Source organism: Otolemur garnettii, unplaced genomic scaffold (genome assembly GCF_000181295.1).
Source record: "Otolemur garnettii isolate 467f Iridium unplaced genomic scaffold, OtoGar3 scaffold00046, whole genome shotgun sequence".
Lineage (NCBI taxonomy): Eukaryota > Metazoa > Chordata > Mammalia > Primates > Galagidae > Otolemur > Otolemur garnettii.
Window position 1 is genome coordinate 8,914,552 of NW_003852441.1, and position 16,452 is coordinate 8,931,003.

The window sequence follows — 16,452 nt, forward strand, 5'->3', positions numbered from 1 at the left end:
GTTGAAGTGCACTCTTCAATCTTCTCTCTTGTCTCTGCTCCAAACCATCAGCTACTTTGCTAAGGTTCTGTCCTTTCAGCCTCCTTCTGGACGGGAGCTTCTGTAGAAAGCTGGCTGCAGTTCGCCATCTTAGTTTATTTTCCCCAAATGTATGTTTTAACAAACTTTTTGTAAGAAACAAATAACAAAAACAATCTTGCTCATTGGACATTCCCTAAAAACTATCTAGCTTCAGCTCTTTACTACCACTTGAACGCTCTGGGTATATTTGGGAGAAATGTCACCATGCCATTGTGACCTTCATCTTGAATTAAGAAATGTTTGCAGAGGCTGAGGCAGATGGAGTGCTTGAGCTCACAAGTTTGAGACCTGCCTGAGCTAGAACAAGACTCCATCTCTAAAAATAGCTGGGCGCTGTGGTGGGCACCTATAGTCCCAGCTACTTGGAAGGCTGAGGCAAGAGAATCGCTTGAGCCCAAGAGTTTGAGGTTGCTGTGAGCTATGACGCCACAGCACTCTACCAAAAAAAAGAAAAGAAATGTTTGCTTCAGTGGCCCATGGTGACACTGTCCTAAGCAAATTAAAGAATATGTAAAGTATATACAATCTCATACATATGATATAATAATCTAATACTTACACATAACATCTAATCCATACAAGCTTTTAAGGTGAAAGCAGCATTAGATTTTCACCACATTTTTTACTTTAATAAAGAAGTATGAGATCATAGATGCCTATATTTACTATTTTGTGAGGAAAATGGGTAGAGAGCAGCTTTTATCCAGTATGCTTAAATACAGCATCCCCTGGATGTGGAGAAAAGGGAACACTTCGACACTGCTGGTGGGAATGCAATCTAATATGCTCCTTTTGGAAAGACGTCTGGAGAACACTTAGAGAGCTAAAAATAGACCTGCCATTTGATCCTGCAATTCCTTTTTAAGGTATATATCCAGAAGACCAAAAATCACATTACAACAAAGATATGTGTATCAGAATGTTTATTGCAGCCCAATTCATAATTGCCAGGTCATGGAAGAAGCCCAAGTGCCCAATGATCCATGAATGGATCAATAAATTGTGGTATATGTACACCATGGAATACTATGCAGCCATAAAGAAACATGGAGACTTTACCTGCTTCATATTTACATGGACGGAGCTGGAAAATGTTCTTCTTAGCAAAGTATCACAAGAATGGAAGAAAAGGTATCCAATGTACACAGCCCTATTATGAAACTAATTTATAGCTTTCTTTTTTTTTTATTAAATGATAGTTGTATACATTAATGCAAACATGGGGTATAGTGTAGTGTTTTCATATACAATCTGAAATACTTTCATCATGCTGGTTAACATAGATTTCATGCCATTTGCTTAGTCATTGTGTCAAAACATTTATATTCTAGTTCTAGAAAAGTTCACTTGTACCCTTGTTAGACAGATATATAGGTGATCTTTCCCTAATTACAGCCTAAGAATATGGGGGGGGGAGAAGGGAAGGGGAGGGGAAAGGAGGAGGGTAGATGGGTGAAGGGAGAGTGATTCAAGGGATCACCTCTATTGTTTATCTTACAAGGGTACAAGTGAATCTTTCTAAAAGTAGAATATAAATGTCTTAACACAATAACTAAGAAAATGACTAAGTTAACCAGTTTGATGAAAATATTTTAAATTGTATGTGAAAACACCACATTGTACCCCATGATGGCATTAATGTATACAGCTATCGTTTAATAAAATAAATAAATAAATAAATAAATAAATACAGCATCCAAGATAACTCTATTTTAGATTGAGGCCATTCTTCCTACCCATAGCTAATCATAAAGAAACAAACAAATATGTCTTGGCATTCAATTCCCATATTTTGTATGTAAACAACCTTTCAAGAAGCAGGTCTAAGGAAATGTCTCTTTCCTCATTCAGTGTTCCTTCTCTTCTTTCCCTGTTCAAGGTCAGCAGAGTTCTCGGGCTCACTTCTAGTAGTCCATGTTTGGTGCCACTAGAATATCACTGTTTTATTTCTGAGCTTTCAAGATTTGAGTGATCAGTCTGTAGGTAACTGATCAAAGTTCTGAAGTTTAGATAAAGAATCCTCATTAGTGAGAATTCTAAAACTATGTGTAGGGGTTTCATTCATATTTTCTTCTTTCCTCTTTCAGTACCAAATATAGTAAGTATGTTTAATAAATACCTAGTTACTTATCCATAACTCAGGTATCAGGTTCCATAAGAAGTAAAAGGTGAAAGATTTGTTCATGCTGAAGAGAAACCAAAGCAAGTTTTAACAGAAGTAAAAATAAATGAGTTGTGAAAATCCTACAGAAAAATTATAGCTAGTTTCTTTCTGGACTAGAGGCTAATACTTGGAGTAAATGACTAGACTTCTGTTAGTCATTTCTATAGAGATTAAAAAGAAAAAAGCCTTACCTATTTCATAGTATTTTATCAAAAGAAATTTTGAAAGTATGAAAGAGTCAATCTGTCAATGTGTTAAAGAGAAATCCTATGTCAAAAGAATTATAAAAACAGTGATCTCATTAATCAGTAATTTAAGCTAGCAGCATGATAGTTGAAAATTATTACACCAGATCTTAGGGACATACTTAGAGTATGCAGATCACATTCAACCACAGCTGTGCATTTGGCAAAATTCCCAAAATCCAATTTATGAGTACTATGGGCATATGTAATAGCCCACTCATTTTCCCTATCCACAGGGAGAGTACTGTGGATACCATGTCTTTCCTCCTACCTTCAATAAATTATACAGCACCCACCTTCTTAGAGCTAGAGCTAGTCATGAGGGTTTGCCTACAAAAGTGTGTCTGTGTCCCTTTCCATGAAGCAGTGGAAACATGCACGGGACACCACACAGCATCCTGCTGTTCCCTCAGTGCAAACACACAAGCTGGAGACATCCATGGAAAGTCCTCCAGAAAAGAAACACAAGTGTTTATTTCTATTCTAAATCCCTTAGGCCTCCCCCACTGGTCCATCACCACTGCCTAATCTGAGAATTCACTTTCACCTTCATGTTTAGACTTTCAGACTTTAAAAGAATCTATCACCAGTCTTTCTAAAATCCAGACTGTGGCTAGGAATTTTCCGTTCTTAATAGCTATCACTCCCTGCTTCCAGTCATAGTGTCAGATCTAAAATTCATTCCAGACTCTTTAATGGCTCTAAGCACTAACAAATCAATTAATCCTAAACTCCTCATGTCAGGCTTATCCTGTAGGACCAATTTTATAGGCAAAGGAGTAAGTGGGAATCTAGCTTTGAATCTGCAATGTATGATACAAGAGCCAAGCAGGAGAAATAGCCTTAGAAGTCCTGAATCCCAATCCCCTATCCAATGCCTTTAAAGAACCCCAGATCATCCTGTCAAATTATTTATAGGTGACAAGAAATATTTCTAATTATATCCATTCACAGCTACAGTCAGTGAATATTGTGCAAAGAGACTGCCAAAAAAGGTGTTGCCAAGTGGGTTCCCAACTAGGACAGCTGAGGTGGCTGCTGTGTTTGCAGAACAGTCTCTATAAAAGTGGAGCTGAGATGCCTCTGTCCCGTCCTTCCTCAAAATTCTTAAAGGTGTGTATTTGTGGAAGAACACTTGTCTGGTTTTACATTCCTGATGATGATGATTTTTCATTTAAGGGAGATGGCCACTATTACCCAAATTTTAATTTTTCTTTCCAGCATTCTTAAAGATGATACAGTACACATTATAGTTAACTAGTATTTTGTGATTAAACGGTAAAAGAATCCTGCATTCTCTCTTTTTTTTTCTTTCAACAGTAGGCGTCTGCTTTGAGCCTGTCACCTTCTTCATCTGGTTAACACAAGAGGTAAGAGTAACTTATTATTACACTCTAAAGAACAAAGGAATCTCTAAATTGCTGCATCTTAATGAGCTACCATTTTATTTCATAGTTTAGTGTTAGAAATAGCATACATGGAATAGCTGTTCTTTAAAAATGACTTCGCATAAAATAATGACTTTTCAGGCCATTGTATCAACCAAAATGTATGAAACTTCCCTTTCTCATGTTAGAACTTCAAAAATAATGCAACCATCACATGTAAAATTTAATGTGAACTACTACTCCAACTTATCCTTTAAGAATTTATCAGAGAGATCACTTGTAAGATCAATAATGTGTTGATCTGGAAGTAAAAATTTCTGGGTGCCAGTCTAGGCTTTTCACTGATTCTAGTCACCTAGGTCAAGCCAGTTAGCTTTTACAGATTTTGAGATACAGCGTATGTTGCAGTGGAATTAGCAATAAACCTGGATTTAGGAGAACAGAGTTCATGTTCCAGCACTGCCACCTACTACCTTTATGACATTGAATGACCCTTCACTTTTCTGAGCCTTAGTTTTCCCATCAGTAAAATGAGGAGGTTGATAACTACTAAGATCCTTTCAGCTCTTACTATCTATGATCAAAGTCAGTGGTTTCCAAGGAGTCCTCCATAGACTCAATGGACATCCCCCAACTGTGCACGCTGAGAAAGGTACTTTTAGTATTATGTTAAGACTATATATAATAATGAAAGCCTACTACTTATTTAATAATTATTTTAAGTATTTTATTTAATACAGTTGCTATATTCATTTTAAAAAGAATAGAAAACATTGCTTGTATGGAATTTAAACTTGAGGCAATTATCACTGTGTGGGTGAATTCAAGGACTCCTTGCAACAAACCTGAAGCTCCTTAGGGACTTGTGACACACAAACAGGGAACAACTGATCTAAGATATAAGATGATATCTCAGCTGTGTGAGATATGTGATAGCATAACATTTCTTTCTTTTTCTTCTTAATCACATTTCTTTTTCAAAGAAAAAAATACTAAGGTTAAATGTTCTAATATCTGTTTCCTGAAAATACATCTAAATTTCACTGTATCATCAGGAGACTTTTATAGATCAGACTGATTTTAGACAGAGAGAGAGTATGTGACAAATTTCATATCTCACATTCCAAGTTGAGAGGAAGTTTAATGCTGATGACAAAAAACCAAGACTTTTTTTGGAAAACCTACAAAAGATTTTGGCTGTTGTCATTGTCTCTGTTGTCTTTGTTATTATTGTCATTGTCAATCAAGACACTGTTATCATTGTCAATCAAGACACTGCTTTCCACAACCATTCCCCCTACTACTCCACAGAGGTCACCTTCTTTTACTCCAGTCACTCATTGTGTCCTTGATGAGTCCCTCAGAGAAACAGACTTATTTTATTTTCTCATAATCAATTTGTCAGTGGGAAAAACTGCTTAAATTTTGGCATAAATTTTTATATTGTCTATCCATTTCAGAAAAAAGTATTTAGAAGCCTGATATTTTTAAAAGAGAGGAGAAGGGAAAGAGATCATAAACCTAGAACAATAAGAATCAGATTTTTTTTAACAACTGGTATGCTGAAATCGAACTAACATCAAAAAGAAATACATACTAACCACAGATTTAATTTTGACTGAGGACAAAATTGTTCGTTGGAACTTTCAGCTTTCATTGAACTTACTTTTCCCTTTACTTACTTAATATATGGTACCTGTTGGTATACTTGTATTAGGTTCTTTCAACACAGTCTTATGTCCTAAAAGATGTACATTTTTACATCCAACTTTAATAATTTTTACATCAATTTTGGTAATTTGGGACAAGAGGAAAATTTGCCTTACTACCTATACTTGAGTTTTTAAAATAGATTTGTTTAGATTGTAAAGCTACTGGAAAACAGCTATTTTCCATTTCTTTGTATCATCACAATGTTAAAAAAAAAAAAAGAGGAAGACTGACTGAACACAGGAAATGAAAGAAAAGTAAATAGTAAAAGAAAAGATTGTGAACACACTTGGAGCATCATGAATTTTGCTGTTTATCAATTCATCCACATTTCTCAACTAAGGCTTACAATGTAGAGGATGGAATGGAGGCTTAAAATGTCACAACAATTAAGCTTCCAACAGAGGGCTTTCAAATCAATGAGCTAATCGCTCAGCTCCTTGAGCAGAGTCCACATGCTTTGTTGCTAAAGCCAGAGGCAAGGTAACAAGTGTGGCAAATAAAGCACTTTAAGATGAAATCAACAGAACAATTCTGCAGGCCAACCCTTGGTTATCATCTGCTCTGTTTCTTCCTTTAGGTACACCTAGTGCTGGGCTGCCATCAATAACCCGCAGCCATGAGTTCCGACACAGAGATGGCAGTTTTTGGGGAGGCTGCTCCTTACCTCCGAAAGTCTGAAAGGGAGCGTATTGAAGCTCAGAACAAACCTTTTGATGCCAAGAATTCTGTCTTTGTGGTGGATCCTAAGGAGTCCTATGTGAAAAGCGTGGTTCAGAGCAGGGAGGGGGGAAAAGTGACAGTGAAGACAGAAGCTGGTGCTGTAAGTAAAAAGAAAATGTGGTGGGGGGGAAGAGGAGGAAGTGTTCTCTATTTTTCCCTACTACTTAGTTCATACCCTATGACTCTACTTTTCTTAAAGACTGTCACAGTAAAGGAAGATCAAATCTTCTCCATGAACCCTCCCAAATATGACAAAATCGAGGACATGGCCATGATGACTCACCTGCATGAGCCTGCCGTGCTGTACAACCTCAAAGAGCGTTATGCAGCCTGGATGATCTATGTGAGTGCCCTTCCATGCTGCTTCTCACCCACTCCACAAGCTGACTGTGTCAACTGAAACAAATCAGGAACTTCTAATAGATTCGACTATTGCCCTATTCTCTCAATCATTTCATAAATGTAAATTCTCATGAATTTGAAAATGTACATGTGGAAAGCCATCCACTTAACTAAATTAGGTGAAAAAAGGGAAGAATTTAGTGTAGCAGCAGATGACAAAAGGAGGCAAGGAATGAATGAAGCTATTAAGACTTGTGAAAACTAACACAGTACTTAGGTCCCAGCCCTTAAAGCACTATTTCCCCAGTAAATTAATGATGGCTGATTGGGCAACCTTGTCCTTTCCCACAGACCTACTCAGGCCTCTTCTGTGTCACTGTCAACCCTTATAAGTGGCTTCCAGTGTACAACCCTGAGGTGGTGGGGGCCTACAGAGGCAAAAAGCGTCAGGAGGCCCCACCCCACATCTTCTCCATCTCTGACAACGCCTATCAGTTCATGCTGACTGGTGAGTGAGTCCATAATTACAATTTCTACAGCCATTTGTGAAATGCAGAAAACATGGGGCCAATACTTTGAGAGTAAAATGTTCAGCAACACATATGATATTAGAAGCAATAAAATCAGGCAAATATATTTAGAATAAAATGCACTAGTTCTAAAAATACAGACAATTTTATTTATATTTTTATGCTTAAACCCAAATGAATTAGTAGTGATTCTAGCTCAAAATGAACAAACTTTAAGAATCAACTCTGCATTTAATTATAGCTAATATATCATGTCTCCTCAAAAGTAAGCTTTGACTTCTCAAAATGACAAGTTATCATGAGCACTATGTAAAACTTTGGATGAACATTAATCCAGGAGACTGAGTGGGACACAAAATTATTATTAACCTGACATTAATAGTTTACTGTCATGTATAAAATGGCAAAATAATACATTTTTTATTACATCGCAAATAATGAGAGTATAACACTGATTATCACTTCTTTTGCTACTTATTTAAAAAAATATTGTAAAAAGCAAAGCATAAGTTTATGTCATTATTTTTGCAAATGAGAGTTTTAAAAGATAATTTTGAGGTACAAGTCCTGTAATAACCTATGCACTGAGTATGTTTTGTTAACATTACCTTTGGTTTCTTTCACAGATCGTGAGAACCAGTCAATTCTGATTACGTATGTAAATTTATAACTTTCTTTCTGTTGAGTTTTGCTCAGTGTAGTGGTTACTAATGCCTTAGATTCTGACCTTTTCTTCTGTTTGGACTTGACAGTGGAGAATCCGGGGCAGGGAAGACCGTGAACACTAAGCGTGTCATCCAGTACTTTGCAACAATTGCAGTCACTGGAGATAAGAAGAAGGAGGAACCTCCCTCTGGGGGGAAAATACAGGTAAGTATAATATTCATCTGAGGACAGAAGAAATAATGGGCTTTAATATTTAACTTCAAAACCACAGCCACCAATTACATGTGATGCCAGAACTGGGAAAATAACTCTTGGAAGGGCTGGTGACAATGTGATGGATAGGGCAATGTGTCAGTAAGCACAACAGGCAAAAGTTCTCATAACCATTTATTAGGAGCAAAAAGTAGTGCTCCTACTACTGTATAGAAATCAAGGTCACATCAATAGAGTATCCCACTTCCCAATTTGTCCTCCTTTTCACTTACTTTAGAAAGTCTTACCCTAAGTTATAAAATACTATGAAGGGGAAAAGGGAAAAGGACAGAGGCCAATAGGGAATTATTTACTGCAACTCACCTTGTCTGTCTTATTCATTTCTCTTAAGGGGACTCTGGAAGATCAAATCATCAGTGCCAACCCCCTACTGGAGGCCTTTGGCAACGCCAAGACTGTGAGGAATGACAACTCCTCTCGCTTTGTAAGTCTCCTTGGCATTCTCCTTCAAATGAGAATCAGCACAGGCACTTCTGCACATGCGCTGTCAGTGTCTTTCCATCTATTTGGTCCATAGCTAAAGAAATAGTTTCTGCCTTTAAATATGTATAATAAGCCCTCCTTTGCCTTTTTAAGGGTAAATTCATCAGGATCCATTTTGGTGCCACAGGCAAATTGGCTTCTGCAGATATTGAAACATGTAAGTTAATATTAGTGATTGTGAATATTTTAAGTTAAATGTTAGTGATTGTGAATCTTTTTCCTTGTGAGTATATATTGTAAATATATTTATTGTTCATATTTAGGTTGTGTGGAATTTTCAAATGCTTAATTTTGCACTGTGATCATTTCTTTTAAATGAATTTATCTGACTTTCCAGATCTACTAGAGAAGTCTCGAGTTACTTTCCAGCTAAAGGCTGAAAGAAGCTACCACATATTCTATCAAATCATGTCCAACAAGAGACCAGAGCTTATTGGTAAAAAGCATCTTTGATTTGTTTTTGCCAAGGAAGAGTAGCAACCCTTTCAAGAAGTCCCTCTGAAATGTTTTTGATACCAAAGTAACTCTGTCTGTATATTGTTCTTTTTCACATGTTCAGAAATGCTTCTGATCACCACCAACCCATATGACTATGCTTTTGTCAGTCAAGGTGAAATTAGTGTGCCCAGCATTAATGACCAAGAAGAACTGATGGCCACAGATGTAAGTAATAGGCTCAAAGTAGGAAAAAGCAAATTCCTTTTTCAGTAAACAACACTTGTCTATTAGAGAGGAAAGCATGATCAGAAAGACTATGTGTATGGACAGGTAACACTATAATACCTTTTGGGATTTCTTACCCTTGGAAGAAAATTACAGAACATTTCAATGTCCTCCACCAACATGTATTAGAAAATTTTAGATGCCTATAAGAAATGTTAGATCTTTGGCATTCCTTGGCTAATAAGTTCTTTTTATTCTATCTTACTGGTCATTTTTGGTCAATATATATATACTCCAATATCGATGTTTCTCTTCTACTTTATGCCATACCTTACACCCAAGAACCTGGGGAAGAGATACAATCTTTTCGCATTTTTTAAATAATTAAACATGAAATTCTCAAAATTCCTCTATAATCTATAGTGTTTACTTGCGCAAACACGTCCTGAATGTATCTCTCTGAGTTAATGATATACACCTCTCTTCTTCCTATGTAGCATTAGAAAGAATGGGACTCCATTAACCTTTTTATTTACTTATTTTATTTATTTTTTTTGAGACAGAGTCTCACTATGTCACCCTGGATAGAGTGCTGTGGCATCACAGCTCACAGCAACCTCAAACTCCTGGCCTCAAGTGTTTCTCCTGCCTCAGCCTTCCAAGTAGCTGGGACTATAGACGCTCGCCACAACACCCAGCTATTTTTCTGTTTCAGTTGTCTTTGTTGCTTAGCTGGTCTGGGCTTGGTTCAAACCCACCAACCTCGGTATATGTGGCTGGTGCCTTAATTACTACGGTTTGGAAGCTGAGCCCCTTTATATTTATTTTTGAAACCACACATTCTTTCCCCCCACCACCTCTTTTGTTGAGGATAATTACTTTTTAGCTTATTTTCCTTACACAAAAACTTTATATATATTTCATGTTCTCTTTAAAATTTCTGAATAATCTTCTTTGCTCATTTTTAACTTTAATATCAGTAGAAATATCCCAACACTCCCAAGGTAGGGTTGAAAGTTGCTTGGCAAGGTACATTTTCTTTTAAATTATTATTTTAAAGGAATAATCTATGTGTGTGCCTTTACTTTATAAATACAAGTTTTTACTTTCTTTAACTTAATATGTTTATATGTCCAAAAGTGATTTGGAGTTGAGAAATAACCCTACTCTGGGAAGTTAAAAGAAAATATAGCAATATTGCTCTGGGACTTCTGCAATAATGTCTAAGTTTTGTAAATCAGTAGTTAGTGAGCTGGAACTGAAAAGCAGTTAAGCATGGTGAGAGTCTTAGGAGGTCAGAGTGGTAAACAAACACATTTCCCTGTACTTTCTCTGATGCCTGCCCCCATTTACAAACTTTTCCAAAACATACACGGGGAACTAAGCAAGTAATCAAAATTTGATAGAGAAAAAAAGACACAGAAGTATTTCACCAAAAGGAGAAAATTCTTTTCAAAAATGTCTCTTCCCTGCATTAAAAATGAAAACAAAAACTAAAACAGGTAAAGTTCACTCCCAGGCATCTTATGGTCAGTAGAGCTGTGACTTGATACCAGAGGCATATAGACAAATAGTTGGGGCCACTGCTGTTCTCATATTTTCTTTCCTACTGCATCCTTCATGCCCATTAGGTGGGGATGGTAGACTGTGACTATGTATTTATTAGGATAGGACAACACAGGAGAATAAAGAGCAAAAAAGAGATTTGTGATGCTGGAGAGAAGCAGCAAGAACAGCCCAGGGACCCTAAGGAGCGTATGCCTGAGGAATAAGGGTGGGCTGGGACAGAGAAATACTGCTCCTGGCATCCAAAGTCATGGTTATGCACCTTGGCTGAGTGTGGACAAGCCATTCAACATCCTTACTATCCACATGACTGAAATGGAAAGAGTGACACATACATCTTAGTATTGCATGTGGATCAAAGAGGTGAAGCATATGAGTGCCTTTTGAAAACAGCAAGGTGCTGATCAAACATAAGGCAAGGTGTGATGAGGAAAAAGTGGGAGAAGGGCAGGCCTGGTGTTCTGAGGGAATTTGCCATGATGATAATTGGGTGATAAGTAAATCCAACTCTTTCCACAGAGTGCTATAGACATCCTGGGTTTCACTCCTGATGAAAAGACGGCCATTTATAAGCTCACTGGGGCTGTGATGCATTATGGGAACATGAAGTTCAAGCAAAAGCAAAGGGAAGAGCAGGCTGAGCCAGACGGCACTGAAGGTACCACTCACCATTGACACGAGCCTTTCAGAGGCAGGAACCATGTTTTTACGTTCTTTAATCTGAGGGGCAAAAGTATGAGGGGAAGGAAATGACACAATTCCTGATGTTTTCCATTGCTGAAATTTCTGGAGATTTGTGATTTCTGACTATCCCATTTTTTATTGATTATTGTAAGTTAGTATCTGCTATTTGATTAAAACATGTTTATTCTAGTGAATAATTTGAGTGCCCACATGCACTGAAAAAACAAAGATGTGAATTTCCCTGTCACTAATTCTCTAAGTAAGGGTTTCTCAAATTTTTTCTTTTAAGTAAGTGGTCTACTTTTGACATATTTCTTTATTTTATTTTTTAATTTTGTTTCAGGTTAATGTGAGGATACAATCAAGTCACAATATTTGAATTTTTTAGATAAAGTCCCTCTTGCAGTTATATTTCACACCCAAAAGGTGTGCCATACACCCCTATTTTGTGCCCATTCAGTGGCAGCATCCCAACCCTTCCTCTCTTCTCCTTTCTCCTTCATCTCCCCTTCCCCTAACTTAAATTGAATTGAGTTTTTCTCCTATGTGAGCATGAAATAGATTGTCTACTGGCTTCATATTAATATTGAGTACACTGGATATCTGCTTTTCCATACTTGTGAAACTTCCCTGAAAAAAATGTGTTACAACTCCATCCAGGTTAATACACAAGATGTGAAGTGATCATCTTTTTTATGGCTGAATAGTATTCTATGGTATACATATATCACAGTTTGTTCATCCATTCCTGAGTTGATGGGCATTTAGGTTGTTTCTATATCTTGGTGATTGTAAATTGAGCTGTGATAAACAATCTAATGCATATGTCCTTATGATATAATCATTTTTTTTCTTTTGGGTGAATGCCTAGTAGTGGGATTGTAGGGTCAAATGGGAGATGTAATTTGAGTTCTCTGAGGATTCTCCACACTTCTTTTCAAAGAGGCTGGGTTAGTTTGCCAACAGTGTGAGAGTGTTCTCCTCTCTCCACATCTATGCCAGCATCTTCAACTTTGCGATTTTGTAATGTGGGCTATTTTGCCATATTTTAAATATTATACAGAGCATTATTCCCCAAGCTTCAATTTATTGCCACAAGAAATGACTAAAATTAAAGTCAAGAGTGGCAATGCTTCTGAAGCAATATGAATAAGTGAACAAATTTCATAATGTTTTCTCATGTTACTCTTTGAGCAAAACCTTTCCTTCATCATCATTCACATCTTTAATTGTGTAAACCATGGTCAGTTTTCACCATTCTTCCCTTATTCATACAGTTGCTGATAAAGCTGCTTATCTGACAAGTCTGAACTCTGCTGACCTGCTCAAAGCCCTCTGCTACCCCAGGGTCAAGGTTGGCAATGAGTTTGTCACCAAAGGCCAGAATGTGCAGCAGGTAAACAAGACTTAAACTCCCTGATTTATTTGAACCACAGGAGAATTAAGAGCTCATCATTGTGAGCTATTTAAAAAAAAAATACCATTCTTCCTGAAGGTGTACAATGCAGTGGGTGCTCTGGCCAAAGCCATCTACGAGAAGATGTTCCTGTGGATGGTCACCCGCATCAACCAGCAGCTGGACACCAAGCAGCCCAGGCAGTACTTCATCGGGGTCTTGGACATTGCTGGCTTTGAGATCTTTGATGTGAGTTGTTTGGGTAAATGACTGGCAGGAAAAGACCCTTCTGCTTTGTTGCCTGCTTTGCTGACTCACCAGTATAGTTTCCAAACTCACTCAAACTCTTTTGTATCTGAAACACCCAGTTCAACAGCCTGGAGCAGCTGTGCATCAACTTCACCAACGAGAAACTGCAACAGTTTTTCAACCACCACATGTTCGTGCTGGAGCAGGAGGAGTACAAGAAGGAAGGCATCGAGTGGGAGTTCATCGACTTCGGCATGGACCTGGCCGCCTGCATCGAGCTCATCGAGAAGGTTTGTAGGACTTCTCAAGCTTTCAAGTTAAAAAAAAAAAATTGCCTGGCTCCCTTAACTACAATCCCAGTTCTCAAAGAATAAGCAGTGGTGTTCCATGACACACTGTATCCTCTGGTGGCTTGTGAGATATGTCACAAGTGATCTGTTACTAATGAACAAATCACAGCAGGTTGTAGGAAAGCAATTATCTCTCTCACACACATACACATATATTCACAATTATCCCTGTAATAACTTCATTCTCCCTCATTTTTATTTCTACATGATTTCACACAAATAGGAGACAGGAATGCAATTATAGCTACTCCTCTGAGTATTGTAATTAACCACGTTATACCCATGATGGTGTATTATGCATTTATTTTTTTTTTTTTTTTTTTTTTCTGAAGATCTATTCTTTATTTTGGTACAAAATAAACCATTTTACCTATAAAGAGTGTGGCTTTCACATTGTTATAAAACAAAATTAATACCTGCTACCAGCTCAAGGACAACACATATACTTTAGAAAAAAGTCACTGCTATTTGGATTCAAACATACATGGTGTGGAAGAAGGAGTTACTAATTATCTTCCTCTCTTGATTTTCCATAACTTTACTAAATCATCACTGGGAAAGCTAGTGGTTGGGATGTGTCGTAATTATGCCAGAATCTGGTGGGCAAGGAAAACAAGCCATCTGAACCTAGCTAGACTGTAAAAATATGACTTTTTATTATCCTTCTCTCCCTGGGGAAGGAAGGCTCTACTACACTTCATGGGCCAACAGTAGGCTTATGTTATATATATGTAAGTTCCTTTGGGTACAGTTCCAAAATAATCAAATTCTAGAGGGTTTGGCATCTCTTGGAAAGAAGCAACCTAGAAGACAAACTGATGATCTGTATTTGCTTAGATGAATAACATCTATACTTAGATGGAGTCCCACTGACATGTTATCAATGTTGAGATAACCATGGCTGTGCTGGTCAGGCAAGTTCATTCAGTTGTTCTGTATACCACTCCCAGACTTTTATGTGACACATGTGAATTCAGTTCTCACTGTAGAGTTACGGCCTTGACTCCATCATCTGTGGTTATCTTCTCTGATCTGAATGCCTGTCAGTCCTTGCCAGCTGTTGCAGCCACTGCTTGGTAAAACTTTGCCACGAAGTCTGGCTCACTGATCTCCAACTGCCTGATAAATTCATTGCGCTCCTGCTCAGCCCAACCTCGAAACCACTGATCCCAAAGACGTAGCTGGCACTCAAAGATACAAGGTGGTCGGTTTGCCCCGGACACACTAAGCTGCTCCAGACCATCCAGTAGTGGCTGTAATTTTCCTGGTACTGCCTTAGCTACCAGGTCCTGTAGGAAACGTTCTCGCTGGGGACCTGACCAACTGGCAAACCAGTGAAGAATACACTTCATCTCTTGGGAGGTGATGTAAGACATTGGGGGAGGGGAAAAGTTAGTAATACTATCTGGTACTGTGGGTAAGACAGAAGGAAAGGATGATGGCATCAAGGAGGAAGATGATTCCAGTGGCATCCTCCTCTGTGCCCCAGAGGGCACTCGGAGATCGTCACAAGGGTCCTTAAACTCCAACAATCACCGCAGCTTCCATGTTTCCTGAAAACCCCGTGTATTATGCATTTATTATGTATCATCCCCTACGTGTACCAAGGCAGGATATGTCAAGATGTTTCAACAGGTGGAAGGTTAGTCTTTCTGTTATTGTTGTCCTCTATTCATGATGACTACTGAATAAACTCCAAACCTCTGTATGACCTTAACTAGAAAATGAGCCCTGAATTTCCCATTATCAAGAGAGGAGAGCAATAGTTACATTGGATCTGAATATACTGAAATTCATCATTGGGAGTGCATGTGTACCTATTGATACCAATAAAGTATATGTATGAACTCTTCCTTAAGCAATGGGAAGGGAAAAATAAATGGAATTGCCATCTAGGAAAACTTCAAATATACAAGTCAAAATCCACCAGAAAAAAAAAAAAAAGAAAGAAAGAAAGAAAAGAAAAGATAAAAAGAAATATCAGAGTTTAAAACCAGACCTAGATCTACACAATTTGGAGAAAAGATGTGATGTAGGTATTTGGAGAAAATACCTATTATTTCATAAAAACTGTGTGTTCCTCAGGTCAGGGATTTATTTTCTTCACTAATATTTCAGTTTCTGGATCATCAAAATAGTTCTGGGGAGATAATCTGTGAATTTCTGACATCATCAAAGTTGAATTTTCTTTCAGTCGTTCATATCAAATTTGCCACTCAAAGGAGTCAAACTACTTAAAAAGCAAAACCAAATTGCCATCACTTAACTTAGTAGAGGTGGGGAACGGAGCATAACAGTACAAAGAGCTTTAATGATACGACACAAGATGCACATTCCTACTGGGAATGGATCATTTTTAGTCCTTATATACTTGTATAATCTCTCTTCATACTTTTGTTATGTCTAGATTTGAGGTGAAAGAAATTACACTGTCAGTAGGAAAGAAAGTATTCAGATATATACATTTATGGAATAAAGACTCAGCTTTGAAATGGTACTTTCGGCATTTAATTTTATAGACTGAACATAAAGTTTGCCAAATAGCACAGATGTACTACTTTTTTTTTAAACTGTCTTTCTAGTAAACATATTTCCCATATGTTCTTGGTACATAATGATTGTTTCACCTTCCAGTAGTAGAGGAGAGCAAAAAAGTAGGATCATGCCTGTTTATCATTCCAAGTCTTCTTTTGAAATGCTGTGCTTTCAGGTTTACTATGTAAACTACTAGGGCATAACTTTCTAAAGGACTTATCATTATCATTCCTTTTTTCTCCTTCTTAGCCTATGGGCATCTTCTCCATCCTGGAGGAGGAGTGCATGTTCCCCAAGGCAACAGACACCTCCTTTAAGAACAAGCTTTATGAACAACATCTTGGAAAGTCTAACAACTTCCAGAAGCCCAAGCCTACCAAAGGCAAGGCCGAGGCCCACTTCTC

General features: G+C 37.6%; 2 protein-coding genes across 2 annotated transcripts in view; one reads left to right on the top strand and one right to left on the bottom strand.

Annotated features, from left to right (window-relative positions):
• Positions 1–6,207: 6,207 nt before the first annotated feature.
• LOC100953557 (myosin-4) overlaps positions 6,208–16,452 on the top strand; it is a 24,393-nt gene continuing 14,148 nt past the window's right edge. The window contains exons 1-14 of the mRNA XM_003791257.1: positions 6,208–6,411; positions 6,511–6,654; positions 7,005–7,161; positions 7,810–7,837; positions 7,936–8,053; positions 8,454–8,546; positions 8,699–8,762; positions 8,943–9,041; positions 9,165–9,268; positions 11,354–11,492; positions 12,796–12,914; positions 13,014–13,163; positions 13,283–13,453; positions 16,298–16,447. Coding sequence (XP_003791305.1) covers positions 6,208–6,411; positions 6,511–6,654; positions 7,005–7,161; positions 7,810–7,837; positions 7,936–8,053; positions 8,454–8,546; positions 8,699–8,762; positions 8,943–9,041; positions 9,165–9,268; positions 11,354–11,492; positions 12,796–12,914; positions 13,014–13,163; positions 13,283–13,453; positions 16,298–16,447 — 1,740 coding nt within the window. The remainder of the gene's footprint in view (positions 6,412–6,510; positions 6,655–7,004; positions 7,162–7,809; positions 7,838–7,935; positions 8,054–8,453; positions 8,547–8,698; positions 8,763–8,942; positions 9,042–9,164; positions 9,269–11,353; positions 11,493–12,795; positions 12,915–13,013; positions 13,164–13,282; positions 13,454–16,297; positions 16,448–16,452) is intronic.
• LOC100948517 (uncharacterized protein C14orf119 homolog) lies at positions 13,844–15,070 on the bottom strand. The gene has a single exon (XM_003791090.3). The coding sequence runs from the start codon at positions 14,983–14,985 to the stop codon at positions 14,557–14,559; it is 429 nt and encodes a 142-aa protein (XP_003791138.1). The 5' UTR covers positions 14,986–15,070; the 3' UTR covers positions 13,844–14,556.